Here is a 27,918-nt window from a genome sequence, read left to right as displayed (position 1 = left end):
GTATTATGTCTGTAACACACAGACAGGCCGTTTACTCAGCAGAGGTGGTGTGTCATGCCTTCAGTTGTGTCTCTGTAAATATCAAAAGCCACGGGATGAAAATTTTACCTCAAATTGTAGATGATTACTATTAAGAGCTGTTCAAAAAGCAAATCTTTCCACTTCATTAGAACGCTTCTTCAACGAAAAGCACTTTATTTGTTTGTCAGATTGAGAAAAAAATCATTTCCATTTTTCTATTTAGTTTGATCTGCCTAGACATGTCTTCTCCCCAAAATGAGTATGTTTATTTTCCAATGGAGTAATGAACCTACCATTTGATTGTTTACATACTACAAAGTGGGGAAAAAACATGGAAGCCTCCATGTTTGTCTTTTGTTAGCAACAAGCTAACCACTTCATTGTGACAAGGGCTGCTTATTTTCCTCAAAACAGCAAACTTAAAGAATTTACAAATGAACAAATGAATGTGTCTGTATCTCGATTGATCTAATGCAATTACAGCTTAACTTAAGGTAAAAAAACACATTTAAAGGTAAGAAGTGCTACTGCTGATGCTGTTAACAGCCATGTTGATCATGTCACTTGAACTACGAGTTGAGGAGAATGTCCCGATTAATGAATAGAGAATAAAGAGTTTTTTGGGTTTTTTTCGGCATTATATACCCTATATATACATGAGAACTACAAAAATAGTACAAAAATACACAAAATAGTATGAAGAAATGACACTGTGTCTGAGTTCTTTGTGTCAGTGTCAAGTGATTATAACAATTGAACCCCACCCAGATCTGGGCTTCTATTTGTGTGTATATTTCTCTTACATTCATAACACATCATCAGCAGTAATTGAGAAGGTGCATGTGACATGTATCTAACAAGTCTTCTAACACACTACAATCCTACAAACATGCCCTCTGAGATCACAAAACTCAGGACTTCTGGTAGTTCCCAGAATATCTAAGTCTACTAAAGGCGGTAGAGCGTTTTTGTATTTAGTTCCCAAACACTGGAATAGTCTTCCTGATAGGGTTCGGTGCTCAGACACACTTTCCCAGTTTAAATGTAGATTAAAAACACATCTCTTTAGACAGTCGTACACATAATACATCCCATAATATTGTGCTCTATTACATCAGACCAAATGCACATTATCATCTAGTACTTGTTAATATTATGAAAGGCAGCTACGTTAATCCCTCTCCACTGCTTCTCTCTTTCTACCTATCCCGAGGCTTCCAGACATGTACCAGCTCCGATTGTCTTCTGTGCCATGAAGATTTTGGACCTCCACTGAGACGAGGCCGACTCTGAGAATCCTGAGGCATCTAAAGATCTACCAGCTCCAGTTAGACTCTGCGATACTAAAGAGGAGATATCAACTCCATGTGGTCTTTATAGACTGTATTTTTATAATCACACCCTCCAGTGTCACCCATATGAGGATGGGTTCCCCTTTGAGTCTGGTTCCTCTCAAGGTTTCTTCCTTACATTCAAAGGAGTTTTTCCTTGCCACTGCTGCCTGAGTCCACTGAGTGCCTGAGTCTGCTACCTCAGACTTGGTCAAAAACATTTAAATATATCTAAAATTGATCTTGAATTTTGTATCATATAAATCTTTATATTATTCTTTATAAAAACCTTTTGTTTATGTTCTGTAAAGCTGCTTTGAGACAATGTCAATTTTAAAAAGCCCTATACAAATAAACTTGAATTGAATTGAATGCAGTCACAGATGAGATGAACATAAACAAGATGGATTATTTACTATATCATCCTTTTCCCCTAAGAATGACTTTAGAAGTCAGACAAAAGAAATGTAAGTTCAATTTTTTTTAGTGTGCCTGGTATTCGGAGTAAACACTGGGATCAGTATGAACCCTGTACAGCATAATTGACCTGAAACACCTGATAATATAAAACAGTGTTCCATCCTCACACTTTCATTGTCCAGCTATTGAAAGATATTGGTCTTGCATGTAGCTAGCTCAGGGTAAGATCATAACAATATTACATCTTAGCACTTACATTTTATATCACAAATCCATCATCACAACACGCTGAAGATTAAAGACATTCTAATGGTCCAAGATGGCTGCTTACTTAGAAAGTGAAGTTTATTAGTTTCGTTTGAAGACTACAACAAACTACACTATGTCCTTAACCTCCAAATCCCAAAATCTTTTATTTATTAGCTAGCTACATTACTCCTAGCTCCAGTGCAAAAGGAACAAATCTCAAACCCCAAACATGTCTTGGCTGAACGATTTGGGTTGATTATGTAAATTTGATTTTATTTCTCAGAACTGTTCCTGCATGCAGGGTCTGTTGAGTGGTGTTGGACACACTGGGGTGTGTAACGCTTCCTCACTGTCCCACTGATCATACCACAGACACACACCGCTGCCTGGCACAGACGCAGGATGGCCCACAGCTTGTCTCAGACGTGACAGCAGGTGCCAAGCTTCAAAACACTCGCTTCAATGCTTCAGAGACCACATTACACTTCCGTAATGTCCGGACACAAAGTAGACACACCATCTGATTTGGAAAGCTAATATTTCCTAATGCTGACAGTGTCCCACATTACGAGAGCTTCCTGGAAAGGTTACGGTGACACTAATTAGGTAAGCAAAGTGAAAAAAGCTGCACAGATCACTTGGTTCTGCGTGCTGCTATTAAATATCACAAAAATTTTAATTCACAAGCTTAGGATCAGTAGAACTTGTGCACTTGCCTGTCCTGTATGTTTCTATGAAGAGTTTGTGTAATATTTACCATTTGGCATGGCAAAGAGCCAAGAGTGTGAAAAGCCTGAGCAGCAGTTGCATCATCTCCCTGTTGCTAAGGCTTCTTCACTTCCCTGCACTCTGCTGCATGACCATGAAACCCATACACAGTCATACGCAGTCATACGGAGCATTCCAAAATAATAAAATGTGATTTTAATAAACATAAAGAAGCACTGCTCAAAACAATCATCTTCTATTAATTTTGATCAATGATAGTATTGTATGTCCAATATATACAATAAATGAAATACGAAATGATCGAGAACAAAAACATATTTAACCAACATAAAGTCATAGATTGATGTTATTCAGTTATTCATCATAAAGCATGTTATTCAGTGACGACAAAAAACTGTGTGTAACTAGTACATGCTCGTAGCAGCCGATGGGACATAAATGGGTTAAAGATGCAGTGTGTAAAGTTTTCAATTGTTTTAAGATCATTAGTAATAAATTCACAATATTAACATACGAAGGAGTCAATTTGTTAAAACTTGTTGACATTTTTCCTCCCCTGAAATCAGCTCTGCCTCATTTCCCTGCACAAAAGGTCATATGTTTTAGTTTTACCACAAAATATGCCACTGGTTGTTGGTAAGGTGAAGGCTTGTTAATCATTTAAATGCAGCTGGTATTAAGAGTTAGCAGCAGGCAGAAAGGAGCTTTAAATCTAACAAAACACCTTACTGAAGGATTAAATTAATTCTTTATAATACAGGATTAGACGGTACATGGTGTATACAGTAGTTGCAGTAGTCAAGCACTGATTGAAAGAAGCATGAACTAGTTAGAGAGAACGAGCAGGTAGTGAGTGATTGTCTACACCTGTATACTGTTTATAGAAGCTGTCACAAATTCCCTCTCTGAATGTGTAGCATGTTTACCAACACAACCAGAGCTGACTTGTTTTATGTCACATGTTTTTGTCTGGAAACAGCATTTGTTTTGAGTGTTGTTATGTCTCCAATTTTGCCCTGACATTGCTGCTTCTAGCTGTTGTGTTCTTATCTTCGTTTGCCTATTTATAGTCTCGTGAGTCTTTGTCTGGTTGCAAAGTTTTAACTTGCCTTTTTTCCGTAAGTCCAAATCCCGGATCTCCTGCTTGATTAAGACTTTGGTGCTTTTGGATTCTCTTGTGTGAAGTCGTCTCTTACTGACCTGACTATGAACTTCGAGGCCTTATGACTCCCAATTTGACCAAATAAATTACAGCAAAACATTTTTTTTATAATGAATTGTGCTGAAAAGCACCTTTTAGCCTTTGGGTCAAAAAATGAAAAGAAAGAACAGCTCTACAGTTCAAAGCCCTGACTAGTGCCTTAAACCCCTACCTAGACAATAAATGTTGTCAAATCATCTATGGCATCAGCACAACTGTAATATGCTTTGTTACTATTGTGAAATTTAAATTTAAGCGGGTAGCTTGGCCGTCTCACAGCTCCAGATATGATCCTGAGCTCATACTGTATATAATCTCTCTGGTTTCATTCCATATCCCAAAAAACATATAAGTAGTTGGATTTACTGCGTTAAATTGACTATAGGTATGAATGAGTGTGTGAATGTGTGGCACTGGCTCCCTGCATTACTGAGATTCACCACTCCAGATCCACCACGACCCTGACTAGGAAGAGTGCTTAGAGAAGGTTAAACGGCTACATGAATTGATGGATGGATTGATGGGTGGTGGGATGAATGGATGAATAAATGAATGAACAGTTGTCCTACAGAATGATTCCCAAAATGTTGCACATGTATTATTTATTCAATCATCTTCAGTAAACTGATTATTCCAGGAATGCTGCATAGCCAAAATTAACACAGAGGCTTCAGGTTTTTGAAAAACAGTAAGCTCATTATGCACGTCATTAACAAACCATGTCAGTTAAAACGTGTTTGTTATTTAATATATGACAAGTGCTCGATTTCAAAGTGGTGTGTAGGATGTTAACCTATGCATTACGTAAAACAGCATCTCCTCCACTACTCCCACATGCAAAGACACATGTGCAGAGTACACACCATCCCTGCGATCTCTGTTCATCAAATCACCATGTTCTTATTGCAGTCTTAGCAGTGTCAAATGTTTGCCTTCTCACTTTCATTTCTCCGTCTAACACCGCACCAGTTGAGAAAGAGAAAACCGATCTCATAGGGTTTAATGCAAAACTCAACAAAACATACCATGACCCAGGAAAGAAAGCATCAGCGAAGCTTTTTTGAGGCTAACATTTACACTGAACTATCTATTGCAAGCGCATAAAAATAAATAAATAAATAAGCACTAGAGAGCAGAGGATGAGCCGTATAGAGGGCTACACACCCCACATACATATGATGCTAAACTGGGTCACTTCGTGAAACCCCTGAAAACGAAACCTTGATGAATGTTGACAGTGAGAAGATAAACGAGACGCACAGCAGGATAAATGAGCTCATTTGTATTTCTCGGTCGAAGTGTGTGTTTGTCTTTGAAGCAAAATATCATCACTCTATATTACACCCATTATATGAAAAACACAAGCCTGTTGTGAAGGTGATAAATCAAAAAAATAATAAATGCATGTCATAGCCTTGTGTAATAAGACATAATAATGTTTTCTGCTACAGTTGCTAAAATCTGTTGGTGTAACTTCTTTCATAGATTAAAACTGTCGCATAATTTAGTTCTCTGAAAGATTGAGAGATTTAAACGAGTGAGAAAATCGTTTATATCACCTCACTGCTATGTATTAAAGAGATGGAATTATGGTGAAACGAGGAATAAATATGAAAGGTGTAGTAGTAGTTAGTATACGATCAATTATTATTGGTGACTGTAATATGTTATAGTCAAGTAGATGGGTGCAAAAATTTGCACACCCCAAAATGAAGAAAAGCAAACTTAATAATAATAAGAGTCTGGCGAGTGATGAGCCAAACAGGACATCTTGCATGTTTACCTCAATGAAGATGCAGAATTTGGGTTGTTTCTGTTGAAAGCTGTGAAATGGTATTTGGCGCATCTGCAAATTTATTCATGAAACAAAATTACTACAACCTCACGGCAGGTATTAAAATTCCATATGCTTCTGTCTGCCTGGGAACGATTCACCTGGCCATAATAATGAGCGAGTTGCCCTAATAGAGAAAAAGTTTTTATTGAAAATATGCCTTAATACATAGAAATGATTAATTTCTTATAGCAGTGACTTTTTATATAATAATTAACTGAAAAGCTGTAGAAAAAAGCTGTAGCTGTAGAGACTGCAGTAAAGCTGATATTCTATTCGAGACTCACTACATATTCATAAGTTCACTAATAATAACTAAAAATAACAGTATTCACACACTTCCTTCTTTAAAGGTAAAACAATTTTTCTATTGATTTTGTATCTTCGTATTGGTTAGTCTTTACTACCTTATTACAGGATACACTCACTTTTTTACTTATTCGGATAAAAATATAAAAGTGATGGCTCAGCGGTTAAATGGTTAACGTTTCAGGCGACTGATCGGTAGGTTGTGAGAAGTTTAAATCCCAGAAAAGCTCCAAGCTGCCACTGTAAACGTCCTTGAGATCCTCAACCTTCAACCGTGACATACAGATTTTACATCTTCACATTTGGCAACTTTCAATCCTGTCATAAAAATGAGCAAATGTAAAATAGAAGTAAATTATACTTCATACATTATGTTCTTCATAATGAATCAGGACGTAACGTACAGTACGACAGTATTAACGTATTCTTAAATAATTCAAGATATAGTTTATGATATCTGCAGAATTTCAGTGAAGACTAATATTTTTTAAATTACAGCCCTGACTTCTAAAACTTGGAATCCTTCGACAAGGAGCTTTCTAAACTGACCTGCAACACGAGTGACAACAAAAAATAGGTGTCCTGATTGGCTGGATGTTGGTGGTACACTATAATTTGTTTTGTCGCCAATTAACTCACCTGCTGGAGGTTACTTTCAATATTGTTACTCGAATATAACTGATACCACCTTTCATCAACTCATATTCAGAATAAATGTGTGACTTCTGAAATCTTATGAAGTGGATTAAACAGAATAGTGAGATCTACACAGTATTGCTACATCTGCCTTAGACATACCACACTGAGGAATAAGTTTTTGTTACTGGTGTCTTGGATTAACTCGAAGGCGCTGCAGTGACATTCACACACACACACACACACACACACACACACACACACACACATACACACACCTGTCACTGCTGACATGGAACATTTCACAGCAGGGAATTATTATATAAAAAAAACAGTAATAAAACTCCAGGCTGTGTCAATAAATTATGTTTCATGGATTTGATGGATGTGCAGATGTACGCGTGTCAGTAATGTCGAGCTCCGTGCTTTCACACTGACGAGTGTGTGAGCCTGTGTAGTTATTCTCCACGGAGAACCGCATGAAAAGCGTGTCACCAAGCAACATAACAGGAATGAAAAAGATGGAGAGACTATGTGTAACTGCGACCGAGCACATTGCGTGTGTGTGAGTGTGTGTGTGTGTGTGTGTGTGTGAGTACATGATAGACATCCAGACAGAGGGAAAGCAGGAGGAGAAGGGAGAAGAGATTGTACCGAACCCTGTCTTACGGGATCTGCTGCCATTCTCTCGAACGCGTTGTGCCAGATGCCTGGGAAAACAACGTCTCCTGCCAGCCTAAAGAGTCTGTCTCCATGTTTTGAAAACAGCTAAGTGTGTTATTCGCTAAATCTATCAACATGATGCACATTCTGAGAGGAGTAAAGATCTCTCCATGCTCACTGAACAGAAATTAGAGCGGTGAGCAGCAGATGAGTCGACTGCATTAATTAATCAGGGCTGCTAATGCTTTCGCTAAGTGTTTCCAATTACTTTTTGGCAAAACATTAGCTGAATTAAGTTGGTATTGACCGAGTGTCAGTTGGACCAAATCAATCAATAAGAGTGAAATAACACATCCCAACTGCATCTCTCCTTTTGAGCTAAATCTGATAAGTGATTATCTGATGTATAAAAGAAATTTGAAGTAGAAAGTCAACAATTCAATAAAAATCATTTAATGCATATTTTGTTGTATGTAATACAGTGTAATGCAGATGGACTACAAGAATACAAGGCCTCCTTAACAACTACAAAGGCCACACCTCCTTCACTGGGACTGACACATAGGCCACACTTCTTTTAATAATACAGATACAAAGGCCACACCCCCTTCACTGGGACTGACACATAGGCCACACCTTCTTTAATGATAAAGATACAAAGGCCACACCTCCTTCACTAAGATTGACACACAGGCCACACCTCCTTTACTGAGACTGACAGAAAAACCATACCTCCTTCCTTAAGACTGACACAGATGCCACACCTCCTTCACTGAGACTGACACAGAGGCCATACCTCTATAACCTGGACTGACGCAGAAGCCACACCTCCTTCACTGAGACTGACACATAGGCCACACCCCCATCAATGATACAGACTAGGAGGCCACACCTCCTTCACTGAGACTGACACACAAGCCACACCTCTTTTAATGATACAGACACCGTGGCCACACCTCTATATTGGTCCTTACACAGAAGCCACACCTCCTTTGGCACTGACAGGCACAATGACCCATCTTAAAACCAGTGTACCTTTAAAAACTCTGTGAATTTCAGTGTCATGTAGTATATGGAGTATATTATTACATATATATGTTAGAATTAAATGAAATCTGTATTAAGGTGTTATAAACCCATCATCAGCTTCATAAAGACCAGTTCCTTTAAAGCTTATAAGGAGAGGTCTGTCTTATAAAACGTATTTGATTATGTGATGGTTAAAAATGCTTCTCTTTACTGATCAGCTCCAGCAGCATTACTCACTCAGGCTAAAAGATCTGACAGCAGCCTATGAACAAAAACAGCCAAAAACAAAGCTGTTTAGCCAGCAATAGGAGCCATTTTCAAACACCACCCACATCGATGTGCTTACCCGGCATGACGCTTTGACAGCTGGGAAAAGTTGGAAATGTCTAGACAAGGTCACGCCTTAGAAGAGTTTTTGGCTTGAGAAAAATAGAGACTGAAAAGCTGAGTGTAAAAGGATGAAGAATAATCCTTTAATTTTGTCACAGCACATGAAAATACTTTTCTTCACTTAACCCAGCCATGATGCAGCTCCCATGGCAAGGAGAAGGTTAGGGGTCTTAATCAAGGGCCCAACAGTTGCAGCTTGGCAGTGCCAACCTTCCGATAAACAAGACAGCCATAATCACTTGATCTACCATTGCCCAAATGTGTAGTACTACAGAAAAGTATTTTTATCTTAATCGATTTCAGTCTATTTTGCCCTGTTTTTTCATCGATTTAAGCTTCAAACTGGTGCAAAGGTTCGGACATTTGCAAAATGGTTCAAATTATGATTCAGCACAAAAAAAGCTCAACCAACCCGAATGCAGCTGTCTCTTCAATAAATTCTAAATGAAACTAATAGGAAGAATTTAGCCAGAGATTCTGTATAGTGATGAAATTTAAGCTCTCTAGAGACATACCAATATCCCATACTAATATCTGCCAGGCAACACGGCCCACAGAGTGAATCAAATACTAGGCTGTCATGGTCCATTTTCCTTTTTAGAGGTGTGAGCAGCAATACAGGAATAGACCCAGGAGGATACACCGGTGAGATCGACTCCTGAGCCAGACACAAAGAAAGCTCAGTGTGCTGAACAGGAATTGGCTTTGGGTCATACGTTTTGCCTGGTTGGTCAGTATCTACTAAAATTATAACAACACAAAGGCAGCATTTTCCTCATTGTGCCTGCAGAAGGTAAGGTTATGTGCTTGTGACCAACTTATGAGTCACATTGGAGTGCAACTGATGATTCAATGTTTCTACTCTTTTAAGTAGTGACAGCAAAATAATGGCTATCTTGCATCAGTGCACAGTTAATGACACGTGGCTAGGTTTTCTTCCTCTTCAGAGGAGACATCTGTTGTAGGAGTTGTGCCATGGTGAATCTGCTGACACTTCTATTAAATCTATTATTTTCTTCATTCTCCATTCAGTAACCACTTTATCCTTGTCAGGGTCACAGTGGAACACTGGGCATGTAGTGGGAACCAAACATGGATGGGATGTAGGTTGATCACAGGGCACCATGCACATGCTTATACAACTAGAGCCAGTTTAGAATATCCACCTACTAGCATGACTAGTAAACCCAAGAACCCAAAGGAAACCCACATGGAGATGGGAAAACGTGTAACGACGCACATACTATAACCTGAGCTTATGATCAAACCAGGGAGCTGCTATGAAGAAACACTACCTGCTGCACCATGATCAACCATGTTGTTATGTTTCAAGATAACTGGATATGAACTGGTGTCATATCATGCAGAGCTAGACATAACAGTCATGTCATGTCATGTCATGTACGAAGCTAGATATAACTGTTACATTATGTCATGTTATGTCATGTATAGAGCTAGACATAACTGTTATATCATGTCATGTACAAAGCTAGACATAACTATTATGTCATGTCATGTCATGTCATGTATAGAGCTAGACATAACTGTTATGCCATGTCATGTCATGTCATGTATAGAGCTAGACATAACTGTTATGCCATGTCATGTCATGTTCAAAGCTAGACATAACTGTTATGTCATGTTATGTCATATACAAAAGTACACATAACTGTCATGTCATGTACAAAGCTAGACATAACTGTTGCATCATGTCACGTCATGTACGAAGCTAGACATAACTGTTACGTGTAGTCATGTACGGCAGTAAGCATAACTGTTATGTCATGTCATGTTCAAAGCTAGACTTAAATGTTACGTCATGTCCTGTAAGGCGCTAAAACATAACTGTTATGTAATGTCAAGTCACATTAAGTCAAGTAATTCATGTACTGTATGGAATTAGACATTACTATTACGTTGATGGATATAACCAATAATCTGGCTTCAAACGATTTTCTACGTGATGTGTAAAGTAAGGTATATAAATTATAAAATTATAAGATTATAAAAATTGTTACAATCAATACTCTGTGCACAACAACCCAGATAAACTGACCGTCACCAACTGTTTCAAACTGCTGAATAGCCTAAAACATTTTTCAATCTAACAACTGCATCCAGTTCTGAACAGCTCCCTGAAGAATGCATTTAGATGTTTGTATATTTGTGTGTATTTTTGCTCATTTGGCTCAGATGACTTACAGTTGGGACACGATCAATCCAAGCAGATGAGAGCCATGGACGCTTGGTGGTTCTGGGGTTTCACCATTGAGACCCTACTTCTACCAATTTTATTTCCTTATTTAAGTAATTAAAAAAAAAAAATACACAAGAGTGCATACACACTGAGATGTGGCTATCTATCTGCTGAAACTGACAACATTCTGATAGTTCTAGACCAGATGGTCCGTAGGTGGTTCTCTTGTCTTTGCATAGGAGTGAAATGGTGATTACTTGCTAAGCAAAAAGGTTCTTGCACTCATCAGCTGGGGATCATCCATGAAGGTAAGACAAGTGACAGATTTCACAGCTCATGCACTCATAAGACTATGGTCCAAGTAATATTGGACCACTGCTATGAAGGGCAGATGGCATTTGCGAATATTGTAAATATATTCAAAGGAGGATCTGGGGTAATAACCAGAATATTAAATGTGCGAGAGTGAGTGCAGATATATGTTATGAATTCGTTTGAGGTTTATTAAAACAAATGCAAACATTTTTTCTCATTAGATCTCGGCATCTATCATAAAAAATATCTTGCGAGGAGCGCGATGTGGCTTAATTCTTGGCTTCTGTCTTGTCTCACCCTCTAGCCTGCGGTTCGTTCCCTGAATGTGTTCACCTGTTCTGTTATAGTCTATGATGTGTGTGTCTGGGAAGATAAAAAAAGCAGGCAGAGAAGAGAAGGTTATGTTCACTGGCCTAAAGAAAAAAGAGCCAAGAAGACAGACACAGAGGTGAAACAGAGCATCTGCTACAAGCCAAGGGCTGATGAACATCAGGCTCATACTCAGAAGGTGTTCCGCAGAAAGATAACAGGTAAGAAAAGGCCTATAAATCTCCCCAACCGAAAACGGCATAGCAACAATTGCCATGCCATTTTTTGGTCAAAGATTCATCACTGACGCAGAGCAGGAATGCAAAATGAGGGATAAAAAAACAGACTAACAGACAAAGAGATAAAATCTCAGACTAACAGACTACCCAATATCTTGCAGAATGCACTTTCACACCTTTTCCTCATGATACGAGCAGTTGGCAGTGTTGCATCTTGTTGTGTGCCAGTGCACAGTTCTTAACTACACATAACACTCGAAAGCTGAAACATTCTGGCCTGTGAGTTTTCAGCATCGGAGTATTGATAAGCCTTCAGCTGTTGTGTAACCTTTTCTCAGGTTATGACTCAACGCTTCATGTAAAAACAATACTACTTTAGATGCAGATACTTATTAGCTGTTCTTGTCACTGTGTAGTTTTTTTTACTTCACTCAGGATTCAGTGTCATTATGGCACTTCTGTAGTCTCAGTCACAAACCCTGACCCATGTCTCAGTTCGGAAACAGAGAAAATGATGGTCAATGTTTTTCGAATATCGACAATAATAACAACGTAAATGCAGAATTTCACAAAATTTAACAGAAGCAAATTTCAGTACAAACTAAAAGCTGTCCTTCTGAATCTGAATGTCAGATTTTATGTTCAAATGTCCAGTATTTACAGTACGCACAGAGTGAAAATGAATAATAATTGTTAATAAAGGATATAATGAGTAGAAAATATCAAAATCTTTAAATAATCTCCAAAAATTCCTTTTTTCTTTATTTACCTAGGCTAATCTCTGTACAGCAAGATTTTCACCTTATCTTTACTTAGTAAGGCCAAATATGGTCAATACACAAAGCAGAGATGATAGGTAATAATTTTAACAAAACAACATTTGAGAAAAAGCAAGAACACTTATTAAATGTGTATTTTAAACAATATCTAAATAATAATTGATTAGTATTCACACAGTGACCTTAGCCCCAGCAGCCCTGATGTATACTAACGCTTCCCAATTCTGAGCTCTAACAGTGCCTGTGTGTGTTTGTGGCACTCGCTTTTAACGTCCCTTGCTGACCGACTGCCCATGGACTAGGGTGAAACTCGAGCAGAGTCAGCATGTGACAAAGAGCAGAGGCTCATCTATATGCCACACACAATCCTGTCATAAATGCACTCTCACAAGCCAAGGAGTGTGAGATGGGGATGTTCGAATAGGCCTCACTTCATCTGCGAACATAGACTAGACGCTCCTCAGGGACGCCTCCAGTGAAGTGGGTCATGAGTGAACGATTTCAATTCAACTAGTTCCCTTGAGAGAAAATCTCAGAAGATGTGTGATTGCAACAACACAGTGACAGGGTGCTTTATGCAGAATATACTCTGTTTGATTCGAACCCTGGTGTTGTTTTCCTCTCTGGTGCTCCTTGGTTTCCCCTTTGTCGTTCTGTAGAAAGATCAAGAAGGCATTTCTTTCGTGCTACAGCTCTGTCCTTTGGCCGAGTTTGCACCTAATGAGTCACTTTCTTCTATCAAACCTTTGAAGTGAACCAAGACCACATCACTTGTGCACTCTCTGGCAGGTTGTTTGTTCCACACCCTTGAGTGGCCGCTGTGTTCCCACTGCACTGATGTGGGAAACACACCAGAGTTTGTTTGTTTCAAACAGACCAAACGCTGATTCGATTCAGTTCAGTTAATGCGAAGTGGTAAGTGAAGGACTCTTGGGTGCAAAAGGTGAACTCAGTATGTGTTTTGTGTTGCACCGTTTTTCTGTAGAAAGACAAACTGAACAAAAGGACAGAGCTGCAGTTCTGCAGACATACAGTACCACGAACACAAAAAGTGCATGTGATACTTGGTAAAGTTGTTTCTGGTCAAAGATTGAAGGAGTTTTTTAGAGCTACAGTACATGTCCAAAAGTCAACACTTTTGTTTTTTGTGTTTGTTTTTCACATTATGTGCAGTGTGAATCTCAACCAAACCAAAAGAACAGCAATGATTTGGACTATCGGGGCTGAAATCATCCTTAAATTCAGTAGATGTACATGATAAGAATACTGAAGTGTCTGCTGATCATTAGAAAGCTCTTAGTGCCCTTTACAACATATGGCCTTCCAGATGCAAACAAAAAAAAATCTGGACTGAAAAAGAAAATGTCGCTTGATGAAGAAATGTCCTGATTTCTCTGTAGTGTTATTTGAAGACTACAGTATAAGACAGATGGCACATCAATCTTTACAGCAACCAAGATTACAGTAAGCATGCTTCTGTATGTGTGTATGTATTTTTTTTTTGTGTGTGTGTGTGTGTGTGTGTGTGTGTGTGTGTGTGTGTGTGTGTGTGTGTGTGTGTGTGTATCTGTGCCCACACATCCCTGCTGGAATCCATCCATATTTCATGAATGATGAAGGTTTCAGTAGCTGAGTGCACAAATACGAAAGCACTTCTGTATGTTCTGCTTGAACATGCTCCGTCTCCCACTCCAGCTCATCACTGAAGCATTTCCTATTTTTTTTTGATAAACACACGGACGGAGAAGACAATATTAGCTAATTTTGCATCTCTCCTTCCCTGCTTCCTTCTCTTCTCCTTTTTCTCACAAGGCTGTCTGTGCTAGTCTGGAGTCCCCTGTTTGCTTGTTTGCCGCCTCCCAAATACTCAGTTATTCTATTCTTGCTGTGCCTATCGTATATAAACACACAAAGGCCCTCCAAAAAAAACTCTTCATATACAAATTACCGTCAAGTTTAAATCAGGTTATTTATTTAATTTTTAGGAAATTATGTGTAATTTAGTGCTATTTTTTTGTGGGTTTTTTTGTGTGCAAATTTTCATAGTAATGCAAAACAAATACATAAATTAAGGCAAATTAGACTATCCAATCAATTAGGACAAAAGCAATGGCACCATCTACAAGTAGTTTTATAGTAGCTGAAATAAAGAAGAGGCTGCATTACTTTATAACTGAATTACAAACTACCGTTTAGTTTTCATTTACTTGTGTCTATCATTTCAAATGCAAGCAATCTGAAAATCTCCTGATACCACAAGTAAACCGATGGTGGCTTATCCTTAATCCAATTAAGTACATCTTCAGCCAATAAAACTCATCGTCAGTGCAAGATTCATGTCACAAGGTGTGAATGTCAAATCATTATGTATTAATCCTGGGGGAAAAAACCACAGATCCTTACATACAGCAGCTAATGGGGCTTTTGGTCCTGATAATGATATAAATAAGATAATCTAAGTCTTCACCAGTTTGCATTAAACACACACTAATATATCACAAAATGTAAATGCAATACAGAATTTTATCTAGAGACAAATCCAAAAAACAGCAGTGATTTAACTACAATGTTATGTTACAATAACAATAACAATTTACAAGGGGCTTGAGAGATTCGGGAACAGGACACATGATCCGTCAGACTCACAGGTTTCTCGAGGCTGACATGGCAGGATATGGGTCAGTAAGAGCATGTCACTGTTAACGGTGTGTTCAGGCAAGCTTCTGGCTAAGCGGATGATGTGTCCTCTGTCTTTTCCTGTTATAAGCACTGAGACGACTCTGTACACTCAGCGCTAGCCTCCAGGAAATTCTGCCCAGATTTTGACAGATCTAGCCTACTGCAGCCATCTGACAAGATTTATCACTCAACCTGTCAGCTTCATCACAACAAAAGCACACTGGACACCTTCACAAAACTGTTTAAGTCTTTCCAATCTGTGTTTTTAAGACTGCTGATTTTGTTTGTTCTGATTATACCAGACAGTTTAATATCCATGGACACTAAAGATAGAGGGAATATCTAAAGAACCCATAATATTATAACCATAATAAACATACCATTGTTTTGTATTCGAAACCTTACAGTAAACAGACAGATATTTATTCAGCTAGTCAACAAGCAGTGTGTTTATTTCTTACAGAAATTTGGGGAAATTTGGGGTATCAAAATGTTTTGAGGTAAAAAGCCATATTACACGTCAAGTGGGTTTGACCAGAAAATCAATTTACTGACAACTCCAAGAGCTCATTTATCGGATTCATCAGATCTCATAAAAAAATAAATAAATAATAATAATAAAAAAAAAATAAGAGACTGGATAAGTATTAACTCTCATTGATGTGAAACCCCTGAACAGGTTCTTCTTGTAAGAGACATGGTTACATATCTGTCAAATAATTTATAATAATTTCTATATAACCGTGTGCTATAAACCATATTTATCCAGTAGTTTATAGAGTTTATAGCCTATGAGTTCATTGTTCTGTTTTTCTTCCAGTGAAATAACCGAGTGGCTCTTTTTTTCCCCTTAAATCTTTCAAGTGAGTCATGATCCACACAACCATTTCAATTTCAATTACAGACTCGATATTCGAACCACTGTGCCAGATGAACATCTTTATTACTTCCTAATGTTTGAAACCTAAATTAAAAAAAAAATGAAAATCATATAAAACCCAGATGTATAAATGTCAGATGTCCTTTTTTTCTGTGATAAGTCTTGCCATGTAAACACTATTAAAAAATTTCCAATTAAAACAAACAAACAAGCAAAAAAAAAAATAAATAAATAATAATAATAATAATAATAATAATAATTACCATTGCTTTCTGTAATGGAAAAAACAAAGGAAAAAAAATGTAAATCATTGATTGTATGAAATCAAATAAACAGATCTCATATAATTACTAATACATTTAACATTCCAGTCAAATCAATTCTGGAAAATATTGACATTTTCTTTACCAATGTCGAATAAGCTGTTATTTGATGTGCATGTTGCTCCACATCAGATGTCTGATCTGATCTGATCTGATCTAATCTGATCTGATCTTCTTTCCCCACCTGCACTAATGCACCATCTATATAAACAATAAAAATGTAACCTTACCCACGCCATATTTTTCATGTTCGGTCGGTATCCACATTTTGTTTTTGTCTCGTCTAGCACCAAACACGCATGTTATCTGTATCCATATTGCTGGCACGCTGGATGTCACTGTATTGTTCCGAGGGCAGACGCTCAGCTCAGCATCCTTCCAACAGCACCGTCTCCTGACAGCAATGCATCATGGGAGACTGAGTCACTGCAGGGCGAAAACGACCATAAAGGACTACAAGTCCCAATAAGGAGTGCTTTGATGCGTCACGTGACTGCGTAGCGTTAAAGATGGCGGCTGTGAAGCTGAGTACTGAGCTAACAGGTAGCGCTGTCGTGTTGTGTGTTTATTAGCAGTGATATATATATATATATATATATATATATATATATATATATATACATACATGTTTTGTTATAAAACACATTATATGCTAGTGTTTTAGTACTCACAAACTCTTATTATTGAGTCGTGTGAAAGATTGGGGCATAGACATTGATTCATTTTTGGTATTATTTATGTTGTATTATATTAATAGTAATACAGTAGACTTAGTAGTAGTTTTCTTGTGCAGAAGCATCACTGATACTGATGTTTATACACAGTGAGTGGTATAGAGCAGAAAGAATGGGGCTGATTTCTTTCTATCTCACTTTATAGATTCAGGAAGCTTATGTATGGATAGTAGGGCTGGGCGATATGGCTGAAAACTGTATCACGATATCAGTGTTTCATATCGGTCGATATCGATAATTATTGATTTATGACCCATTTTTAAATAAGGACTAGGAGAAAAATATATTACATTTAAACATTTTTATTTTAAACTTAACCTTCCTCTGATCATAAGTTAAGACAGAAATGTCAACAACCATGGAAAACTCAAATAATTTAAATGTCAGTCTAATGTCAATGAACACTTAACAAATATCTCTTAACGTTTAAGGTCAAAATGAAAGAGAATGTTAGAAATGCACTTATAAAGTGTAATAAAATAGTGCAAGGTGTTAAATATAAACATAGAGAAACCAGAGAATTTAGTGCAAGTTTAGTGCTAGAAAAGTTCACTAGCTGTTCACCTTCTGGTGAATAAAGTGTTTTAAAATATGTGCAGTGTTTTGTAAACATAAATAAAACTGAGGTAGACTGAGATACATCTGTAATATAAAAAACAAACCTGATACAGTACAGTAACATTGTTTGAAATATAAAACCTGCAGAAATATGAAAAAGTAAATCTTCAAGTTAATCTTACTCCAATAATACTTGAAGTTTAACTATTCACTTTTTTATTGCACACATTTTCTGATTATCAGTCGCCGGTTACTGAAGAGGAATCCAGCAGACCAGCACGAGACAACGATATGGCGCAACCAAAAAGATACTGTTACATGATTGGCTGTTAGCGTGTCACTCCCTACGTTGATAGGTTACCAGAGAGTGAGTGCCTTTGTTAATTCAACCAATCTTGCGTCGCAACCTCTGTTTTCTTCCGACAAAGAATAAAAAATATTGAACGTTTTATCGAAAACATTTTTTTATTGATATCGATCATGTGTCTATCACGATACATATCGTTATCGTTTTATCGCCCAGCCCTAATGGACAGTCTTGTCTGTTTTTGGGTTCTCAGGCAGCTATAACTCATCTGTCATCAGCAGAGGTTGCATTGTGATAAATCAGCATATGTTACACCTTTAACTTTATTCAGTCATTCAGCTCGTTGCATACAATGGTGTTGAATTAGTCTGGTGTATTTGCACGGTTTCGCAACTAGTGCAATTTCTGGAAAAAAGACAGATGGAAGGATTCTTGCCGACTGCAGATTAGTGTTTGCGGCGAAATGCTCCCAGGTTTTAGACCCCATTAAATAAGCTGAATTTGTTCTTGTGTGTGTTGTGGTAGCTGTGGTAGCTGGTTTCAGTCTGCAAAACAATCTGTTTCATCAAGCTCACCTTGCATGGTTTTATCTTTCATTTTGTCTCATGTGTATGATTAGAAAATTCAGACTGGAGGTCCTAGTATGTGACTTGTAACTTTATGATTTAGAATCACAATCAGACCAATTGAAGGGAAAAATAAGTTTTCCCAAAAACAAAAGCACACGTTCTTCTTTCAGTATGTGAAGCAGTAATGGCATGCTGATCTACACGACTTGTCATGTCCTCTCTTCAGGTGCGCAGGATTGTATTCTGGAGCCGCTGTGCTTTCCTGAGCAGCTGTCTGCTTGCATTAACATCTCCACAAATGACTATTGCCTGGTGCACTGTGTCCTGTGTTCACACACGGCTCCTCTCTCGGATAAAGACCAGCTCCTGAAGCACCTCCTGCTGGAGCACAAGCTGGTCATCGCTGACATCAAACTCATCGCTGACTTCCCAAAGTAGGACCATAAACAATTCAGTGATTATTTATTGATCATGTTTTCCAAATGAATCGTAGTTTAAAGTTGAAATTATCGGAGGTTACGGATATGAATAATTCAGTGAGCTTTGCGAAAGTTGACCAGGAGGAACAACTCTGCAGTTATTTTTATTTATTTATTTTTTAAAAAAGGGGGAGGAAAACACAAATCTCTGTAGTGCCGCAGCTCTCCAGGACTGTTGTCGTAACAGTTACATCATGAAAAACCTGCCTTGTATCTTGTGGGTGTTCAAACTTTTGACAGTGGAAGTGTCGCTGAGGCTGCACATTCAGTTAAATAAGATTCTTATTAAAGCATATTCTTAGTAACTGCTGTTAGGGAATGTATGTAGTTATTATGAGAGTAAGAACGGAGTAAATCTGGACACACCAGCAGCTCTGGGGAGTTCAAGAAGCTAAATATAGCATTAGATTCCAAGCTGTTGAAAAAAAACTTGCTGCTCTGTTGCAGGTATATGCTTTACTGGAAGAAAAGGTTTACAGAGCAGCCCATCACAGACTTTTGCAGCGTCATCAAAACCAACTCTGAGGGACCTGTCGGTAAGCCAGAGGACTTCTTTTTCTTAAAGCTTCCTGGCAGCTTGGTGTTATGAAAGTGGGGTTCAAGTGTTGATTTAAAAACTGTTCAATGCTGATCCTTTTCACATTTGGTTTGAATCTTTTTTTTTCTTCTCATATTAATAAACGACAAGGGTGTGAAACCTTATGTTTATACCCCAGAGAAACAGGACATGGTTAAAGATAACTGAATTCCTTGGGAATGAAAAGAATTGAGCAGTAAAGCTGGGTTTTCCATGAATGACAAGGTTTTTTTTGTTTGTAAATTTTTTTTTGAGAGAGAGAGAGAGAGAGAGAGAGAGAGACAGAGACAGGGTTTGACAACAGTATTTTTTATTTATTTTTTCTTTTAAAGTAAGATTTTTTTTTAGATCAAAAACTATTTTATCCAAATATTTTGTTAGTTTTTTATATTTTATTTTTTTATTTACGTAAGAATTTTTGCTCATTTATTATAAAAGGTGCCAATAATTCTGGAAGGCAAATTAAATAAACTGCATCATATTACCACCTTAGCCTACCACCTATGTTTTTAGGTGACAGGGTAGTGGTAAAAAAATATCCCAGCACTCGTCGTACCCGAGGTTGTGTGTGTGACCCCTAAAACTTTATTTGAGTGAATTTAAATGATTAAGAAGCAGAGCTGTGCTTTTAAATCTAAAGCACATGCGTGTTAGACGTTTCTAACCAGTACGCCTATGACCACTTCTGTATCAGAGCTGCAGGAGTTCTACTTCCTACTGTGTGACGTTCTGCCAGAGGACCGCATCCTTCGAGAGGAGCTCCAGCAGAAACGTTTGGTGTGTGTTAATTCATCCTTCTCCCACTGGCTCAAAGAAACAACCCAATCCACTGCTCACAAATCACACTGCTCTGTTGATTGCTATAGACTATTGACAGATGAAAGGGGGTGGATCGGTGTGTCTCTGTTCTGTTGTAGGGGAGAATTTATTTATAGTTTGGTCTCACGGTTTCTGGTTTAGGTTTATGTTTGTGAAATATTTCATTGTCCCGTAGTACAAACGCCCATAAAATATGAATCCTTTACTGTAGTTCTGTAGGCCATGAACTGTATAAACCTGATACTTCTTTGAAATCATATGAAAGTGATTACTGGCACGCAGATATGAAAGTGGTTACTGGCATGCTTTCCTCTCTCTGTCTCTCTCTCTGTCTCTCTCTCTCTCGCTCTCTGTCTCTCTCTCTCGCTCTCTGTCTCTCTCTCTCGCTTTCTGTCGCTCTCTGTCTCTCTCTCGCTGTCTGTCTCTCTCTGTCGCTCTCTGTCTCTCTCTCTCGCTTTCTGTCTCTCTCTCTCATACATTGTTTCTGTGGGTTATAATGAGTCAACATCATCTCGCACACACATCTCTGGGAAAAGCCACCATCAGCGTTGCTAGGCAACCCCGTATGGCCATCAGCACCACAGCCCGTGCCGCATCGTAGCAGGGCGCCGCTGAACGAACTGCCGCGACCTTCCTTACATGTAGTACACACGTTCCTTTATGTATGGATTTTAGATGAATCGTACTGAGTGAAAAATTTTTCCGAAATAAAACATAATTTAAAAAAGTACATTCATAAATAAAACTTTAGTTTTAAGTCTTTTGTGTACATGTGAAGGTTCTGTGTGTTTTAATGATGGAGTTTCGCTGTGTCGAGCAGGAGGAGGTTCTCGAACAGCAGCAGAAGGAAAGAGACGATACCAGTTTTCAGCGGAGCTGCATGTTCTGTAATGAAGAATTTACTGGAAACAGGTAAGAGCTGCTGCTAATCTTACACGCTCTCACACACACACACACACACACACACACACACACACACACACACACACACACACACACACACACACACACACATAGTTTTCTAATTCCTGCCAATTAAACACATTGATGGTTCCTCATTTCCACATGGCATGTTACTAAAATAAAACATTTAGCCCATTTTTTTTTAAAGAACAAATCCTAGCAGGTAAAAAAAAGAAAAATGAAAGAAATTGGATTTGATAAACGACTGAATCCTAAAGCTATCCTGTAAATAAATCTGTTCTCTGAAATCCAATTTAGAATGTAATATTTGCTCTCTTATTGCAGTGCTAATTCGTTTAACCTTCACCTCATTAAAACACACCGTCGTAAGCAGAAATCAGCATATTCAGAAAACCCTGTCGTCTTATCCTAAAGTTACGTTTTCATACGAATGAATCTATCAGCGTAGAGATTGATAGATGTACGTGTACGTTTCTCCTCTCCTCCTGCTCTGATTATGCTCCTCATCCTTCCCTAGAGCTGTGCTGCTCAATCACATGGCCAGAGAGCACTCGTTCAGCATCGGCCTGCCCGACAACATCGTCTACTGCACACAGTTCCTCGATACGCTGGAGAAGAAACTGGACAAGTAATCCTGCAGCTGCTGCACACACTGCCTCAGATTACTACTGAGATCCACGAGATCTAAAACTGAAAGAATGAAGCTTTGAGTAGCTTTGAGCCTTCCCTTGGTGGCAGCGAGGAGTTATGATCCTTCTAAAGCCTGTCTTCTATACGCACGATGCTTTGAAGGGAAACGTAGGGAAATGAAATAGGGAAAATTTCACATTTTTGTATTTTTTTGTAAACACACACATCTGACTCACTCATGAAGAATTAACACAAGTTATCATCTTATCTGATGTTAGGCATATCTGTGGAAACCTCCAGATCCAGCTAGAATTTTTTTATTATTAAAGACTATCTGAAAAATATTATATAGTATTAAAGGAATCATGCAAACTTTTGGAATACGTTTTGCTCATTAAGGTTATTTTCCCACACGAACAAGCACACCCTGTATAACAAACCTAGGTACATTCCGTTGTCTTTTATTTTATCAATTTATTTTTTTGTGTTTTGACAGTATGCAGTGTCTGTACTGTGAGAAAATCTTTCGAGACAAGACGACCTTGAAAGATCACATGAGAAAGAAGCAACACAGACGCATTAACGGCAGCAATCACGACTACGATCGATTCTACGTCATCAATTACTTGGTGCTGGTTTTCCCTGAATATTAGATTACAGTCACACTTAGGGGATGTCTTTGAAGGTAGAGATAATCAAATTACCTGGTTTTGTTTGAGATAACAAGCTGATGTTTTTTTTTTTTTTTTTTGGTGGTATCCTGTACAGGAGCTAGGGAAGACCTGGGAGGAAGTGCAGTCTGAGGATGACCGGGATCTTGTGGAGGACGAAGACGAGTAAGAGCCTCATTTAGACTTTTTACCTTAGTTTAACGGTGGGGTCTCCGTTGTTTGAGAAATGCTTCAGAAAACTGTGTTGGGCCGCCAAACAAAACAAATACAAAACTAACATGTAGGCAATGAGCAGAAAGGGGCGTGTCTTATCAATATGGGCGGAGAGAGAGTTCAGTGTGCATGTGTGACATTAGCAGAAAGTGGTTTTAACATTGACATGGAGGATAAAAACAAAGAAAGAAAGTGAAGAAAGGCTTACGATAAGGCAAGAAGTAGGACCGTGTTAATATAGGATCAGCTTTCCAGCGCTGGAGAGAACTGAAGGAGCAGGAAGGCCTTCGATGGGACGCCGGGGCGCTTTTTTCCTTCTCGATAGGTGAGTAACGTTGGTTTTGCTTTGTTTCACAGAACTAATATATGCCGTCCTTTGCATGATTATGCTTGTGTGTCATTTTTGCTTGTTTGTTTATCTGCAATTGTATTGTTCTTCCCTTCAGCTATGATAGACACATTTCTTTCCATTAGTTGCCTGGGTTACTTATGTATGTGTGGGCGGAGCTATCAAGGGGTTAGGGGCGTGTTTGTTTTGGTGATTTCAAATGTCAACATTGGCTTTCAAACAACGGAGACTCTACCTTTAATTCCTAACATATGCATTATTAGGTCAGATGCTGTATTCATGAGGTTTCGGTGTCGTGCTGTGTTGTGTGCAGTGACTGGTCCGACTGGCAGGCTCACCCAGTGTGTGCTGTGTGTCTGTTCTGTGAGCGACAGGAAGAAACCATGGACAAGATCTACACTCACATGCAGGTTATTATTAACATTTCCACCGAGTCATCACACATTAGGGGTCTGATACGGCTTGAGAACGTTTCAAACATCAGATTAGAAGGAGTGTGGATTAATTTTCTCTAACTGCAAATCGGATCAAGCAAATCACAGCAATAAACACATTATCGTTTCTATAGCAACAGCTCATTCGAGGGGATTTGGATAATCAACCCTCCACATAATCTATGATGAATTATAAAAAGACATTTTTATGATGATTTTTTGAAGAAGTGTTTATTTAGCTTTCATGAAAGAGGATCTAGTGTCAGGACTTTGTATAGAGGGAGGAGGAGAGGAGTTTGCGTCCTCTGATTTCTCTGTAACGTGACAAGAAGCATGTTTTATGATAATGATTTAGTCATTCCAATTATGTGACCTTTGACCTTCTTATGATCCAAGGGGGGGGCACGGTGGCTTAGTGGTTAGCACGTTTGCCTCACACCTCCAGGGTTGGGGGTTCGATTCCCGCCTCCGCCTTGTGTGTGTGGAGTTTGCATGTTCTCCCCGTGTCTCGGGGGTTTCCTCCGGTTTCCTCCCCGGTCCAAAGATATGTATGGTAGGTTGATTGGCATCTCTGGAAAATTGTCTGTAGTGTGTGATTGCGTGAGTGAATGAGAGTGTGTTTGTGTGCCCTGCGTTGGGTTGGCACTCCGTCCAGGGTGTATCCTGGCTTGATGCCTGATGACGCCTGAGATAGGCACAGGCTCCCCGTGACCCAAGAAGTTCGGATAAGCGGTAGAAAATGAATGAATGAATGAATGATCCAAGGGATTGTAAGTAATAAAATAATGAATAATCTATTCTTATGAGTACAATACCTCACTGTTGTTGATTATTTTCCTATAACTTCAGGTCCTAAAGTGTTTAGTTTGTGCTATGACACAGCAATTTGCCAATAACTGCTTTTCTTTTTTTTTTTAATTTTGATTTGTAATATTTTTTTTTTCTTTTTCCCTGTTCATGCTTATGTTTCATGATGTGGAAGTTAATTCCTTTTCACTTACATATGACACCTAATACCTTCTACATCTTGAATTTCAATAATTAAAAAAGCAATTATCATGAACGATCTTCACGTTACGGTTTTACGTGTATCCGTGACAAAGAGCTAACACTGAAGACTCCTTTTGTAACTTTTTAAAACTTAAAAAGTTTTAACATTTTAACAAGGTTGCTCAGTTTTTTTATCCGATTATATGGAGCATCCAACAACGTGGCCTTGTATAATTCAGGACAATGGAAATGATAACATGCGTATAAGCAGCTTGTAATAGGACAATAATCAACACCTTCTGACCAATCAGGATCAAGACCACATCTGCTCTGTGGTATAACACGATATAAAGAATATCTCCTCCTTGCTTTGCATGGACTCTTGTACCATTTCAAGTTTCATTCTAATTTTATTATGCTTTTTTTGTCTTGTTGCAGGAAGCTCATCAATTTGACCTCCATAAATTAAAAACAGATCTCAGTAAGTACAGTGTTTACAGTAATTCCAGCCTTTAGTGCGTTGATGCAGGAAATGCAGCTCCTAATATAACAGTAGTATCATTACGGTTACCTGTCTAGACTTGAAGTTTTACCAGCAAGTCAAACTTGTGAATTACATCCGCCGTGAGCTCCACCAGTGCCGCTGTCACGGCTGCCAGATGAAGTTCGATACCAAAAAGGAAGTGGTACAGCACCTAGAGGAAGTTGGCCATGTGATGCAGCTTCCAGATAAGACATACTGGGACCAACCACAGTGAGTAAAGGATCTCCTGAACATCAATCATTAGAACTGTATCCAATAAAAGCGAACACCAAGACACAGCACCCACCAAATATCTATCTGATCTGTTTGCTCAGAAGGTGTGGGCTCATTTTTATATAACTACAGCTCTGTTTACAGGATCACTCTTTCTAATACATATGCGTTTCTATAGCAACAGCTCAATCACTGAAACTTCTATGGTCAACTCTTAGCTTTACCATTTAGATTTTCCATTTATATGTTGAAGTTAGGGTTACCAATCAGAAGGTTGTGGGTTCGATTCCAAGACCACCAAACTGCCACTGATGGGCCCCTGAACAAGGCCCTTAACCATCAATTAAAGGGTATCTGCCAAATGCTGGAAATGTAAATGAAATGTAAGTTTCTTTTCAGCAGGCTCATGAAAGGAGTCTCCAGTATCAGACGGTTGGTTTTGAGGTCTGGTTCCTCTTAAGGTTCCTAAAAAAATATTGGGTCATATCAGGGAGCTTTTCCTTGCCACTCTTGTGTCAGGCTTTTCTGAATCCCTATAAAGCTGCTTTAAGACAATTGCTTACAGGACTAAACAATTAATATTGTTAATAACAATTTATATAGCAACAATGTGAAGAAAAAACAAAGCTTGGCAGGAATTAGCACAGATTGTTGGTGTCGGTGATAAGTTTACATAGTGAGTCGACACAGCTCGCTTTGCTAACCTGCCAACAAAACTAGCACGTAGTCTCACACATACCCTGTAAAGCAACTACACTGATTTTCACACTTGTTAATTCCTTTTTAATTTATGTTTAAATACATAGTATTAGAAAGAGTCACAATTTGGATATCATCACTTTTTATCAGAAATAAAAAACAAACAAGCAAAAAAAACTCTACGATCCGACAAGAGACAAAAGAAACAAGCGATACAAAGAACTACATAAAATGCAACATAAAAAACTTTAATGTGTGGTGCAGTGAATATATACACAAGACACAAAATTAGAAATCTGGAACACATAATCACATAAACCTGAATGGATTAACTGTGTAGATACTGCAGTATATTTACAGTATCTTATGGACACTGGGCTGATTCTGAGGTTAACATGCGTTCTTGATCGAGCCTTTTTTTGAAATTCCTCTCCCTCTCTTTGTTTGTAGGTATTACTTCCCGACATATGAGAACGACGCTCTGCTCACGGCTCTCTCCGACAGCGAGAGCGAGTTCGAAGGAGCCGAACAGAGCTGCGACGTTCCCGTGTTTGCAGAGGACATCTCCAACCTGAAGGCCTTAAAGCAGAGCAGCGTGCTGAACAAACTGCTCAAGAACGGAGGCAACTCTAATTAAAATCTTCTACAATACACAAAGACTTTACTGTTCTTTTCTACTGGAAATGTTCACTATAATATAATAATATACGGTGCCTCCATCATAAAATACACAGCAGGATCTGTTTCCTCTGAGCTAAAATGTTAAGAAGAGAGCGATATTTATGAAATTATCAGTTTTTTTATCTAGCATGGATGCCTCAAGCACAGGAGCACTGATGTGTGACAGAAAGTCATGCTGGTACAGTTTCTCACACACACTCGACCGGTTCCAAAAGAAACACTCATTTTTACATCTTTGCGACTGAAATGTCGCTCTGTTGTGACTTTCATTTGTATAATGTGCACTGGATCTCAGTATTTAGGTGTTATTTCTGAGTTATTCCATTTTGGTTCACAATAACCTTAATTTCACTATTGTTGCAACTTGAAATATGTTTTGGAAATTATCATAATGATTATTATTGTATTTGGTGACTTTTGGGCAGAAATATTTACATAAGACTTTTTAAAAATTTACATTCAGCCCTTTCGTTTGTTTTCAAGACCTAAAGAGATGTAATAACCAGAAGAACTTATATTTTAGTTCGTTTATTGCATTATTTTGTTTTTTTTTTTTTTTTTTGTTTCATGCCTTTTACAACAAGATAAATATATGTTCTACAAAACACAAATAAAAACATTAGCATTTTCACATAACACTATCAGCAATATGTTCGACACATAATCTTTGGGTAAACCCTTTAAAGTCCTGGTTTAACAGCTGAAGGTGAGGTTATGGTTTTGGAGAACTCAGGTATAGGGAGAACATGGAAGAAGCTCAGTATTAAAACAAAAACTTTTTAGGACATATTTAAATGCGAACGTTTCTCCTTAAGTGTAAACGCGTTGTTCTCAGAACGGAGCTCAATAAACCACATTTAGTGCTTCCACAATGCTGTTTAGTTTCTTTCTTAAATATTTATCTGCTAAACATAGTCCATATTTTGTCTACAACCAGAAGAGATTCCAGATATTATCAAAAGAATAAAAACTGACTTGGAGAATGTTATATGTA

The 27,918-nt window shown here is 38.2% G+C and overlaps 2 protein-coding genes across 2 annotated transcripts in view; one reads left to right on the top strand and one right to left on the bottom strand.

Moving 5' to 3' along the window:
- Positions 1-16,903, bottom strand: part of dock4 (dedicator of cytokinesis 4) — an 80,384-nt gene extending 63,481 nt beyond the window's left edge. Inside the window, exon 1 of the mRNA XM_060885677.1 lies at positions 16,764-16,903. Within this exon, the coding sequence (XP_060741660.1) occupies positions 16,764-16,800 (37 nt within the window). The 5' untranslated portion in view covers positions 16,801-16,903. The remainder of the gene's footprint in view (positions 1-16,763) is intronic.
- Positions 16,904-16,998: 95 nt separating this feature from the next.
- znf277 (zinc finger protein 277) lies at positions 16,999-27,796 on the top strand. Its single transcript, XM_060885698.1, has 12 exons — positions 16,999-17,076; positions 18,928-19,135; positions 19,628-19,716; positions 20,452-20,534; positions 21,397-21,488; positions 22,018-22,128; positions 22,627-22,759; positions 22,899-22,966; positions 23,677-23,773; positions 25,226-25,268; positions 25,367-25,541; positions 26,694-27,796. The coding sequence occupies exons 1-12, from the start codon at positions 17,043-17,045 to the stop codon at positions 26,878-26,880; spliced, it is 1,320 nt and encodes a 439-aa protein (XP_060741681.1). The 5' UTR covers positions 16,999-17,042; the 3' UTR covers positions 26,881-27,796.
- Positions 27,797-27,918: the final 122 nt, after the last annotated feature.

This window comes from Tachysurus vachellii, chromosome 13 (genome assembly GCF_030014155.1).
Source record: "Tachysurus vachellii isolate PV-2020 chromosome 13, HZAU_Pvac_v1, whole genome shotgun sequence".
Classification (NCBI taxonomy): domain Eukaryota; kingdom Metazoa; phylum Chordata; class Actinopteri; order Siluriformes; family Bagridae; genus Tachysurus; species Tachysurus vachellii.
Note: the sequence above shows the minus strand (reverse complement) of the source record. Positions and strands in the feature narration are given on the sequence as shown.

Bases quoted from the DNA above. Each gene is read 5' to 3' on its own strand.
- znf277 (XM_060885698.1), top strand. From the start codon at position 17,043: ATGGCGGCTGTGAAGCTGAGTACTGAGCTAACAG. The intron at 20,535-21,396 runs GTGTGTGTTAAT...TGTGTCGAGCAG, and splicing joins AGCTCCAGCAGAAACGTTTG to GAGGAGGTTCTCGAACAGCA. The intron at 22,129-22,626 runs GTAATCCTGCAG...GTGTTTTGACAG, and splicing joins CTGGAGAAGAAACTGGACAA to TATGCAGTGTCTGTACTGTG.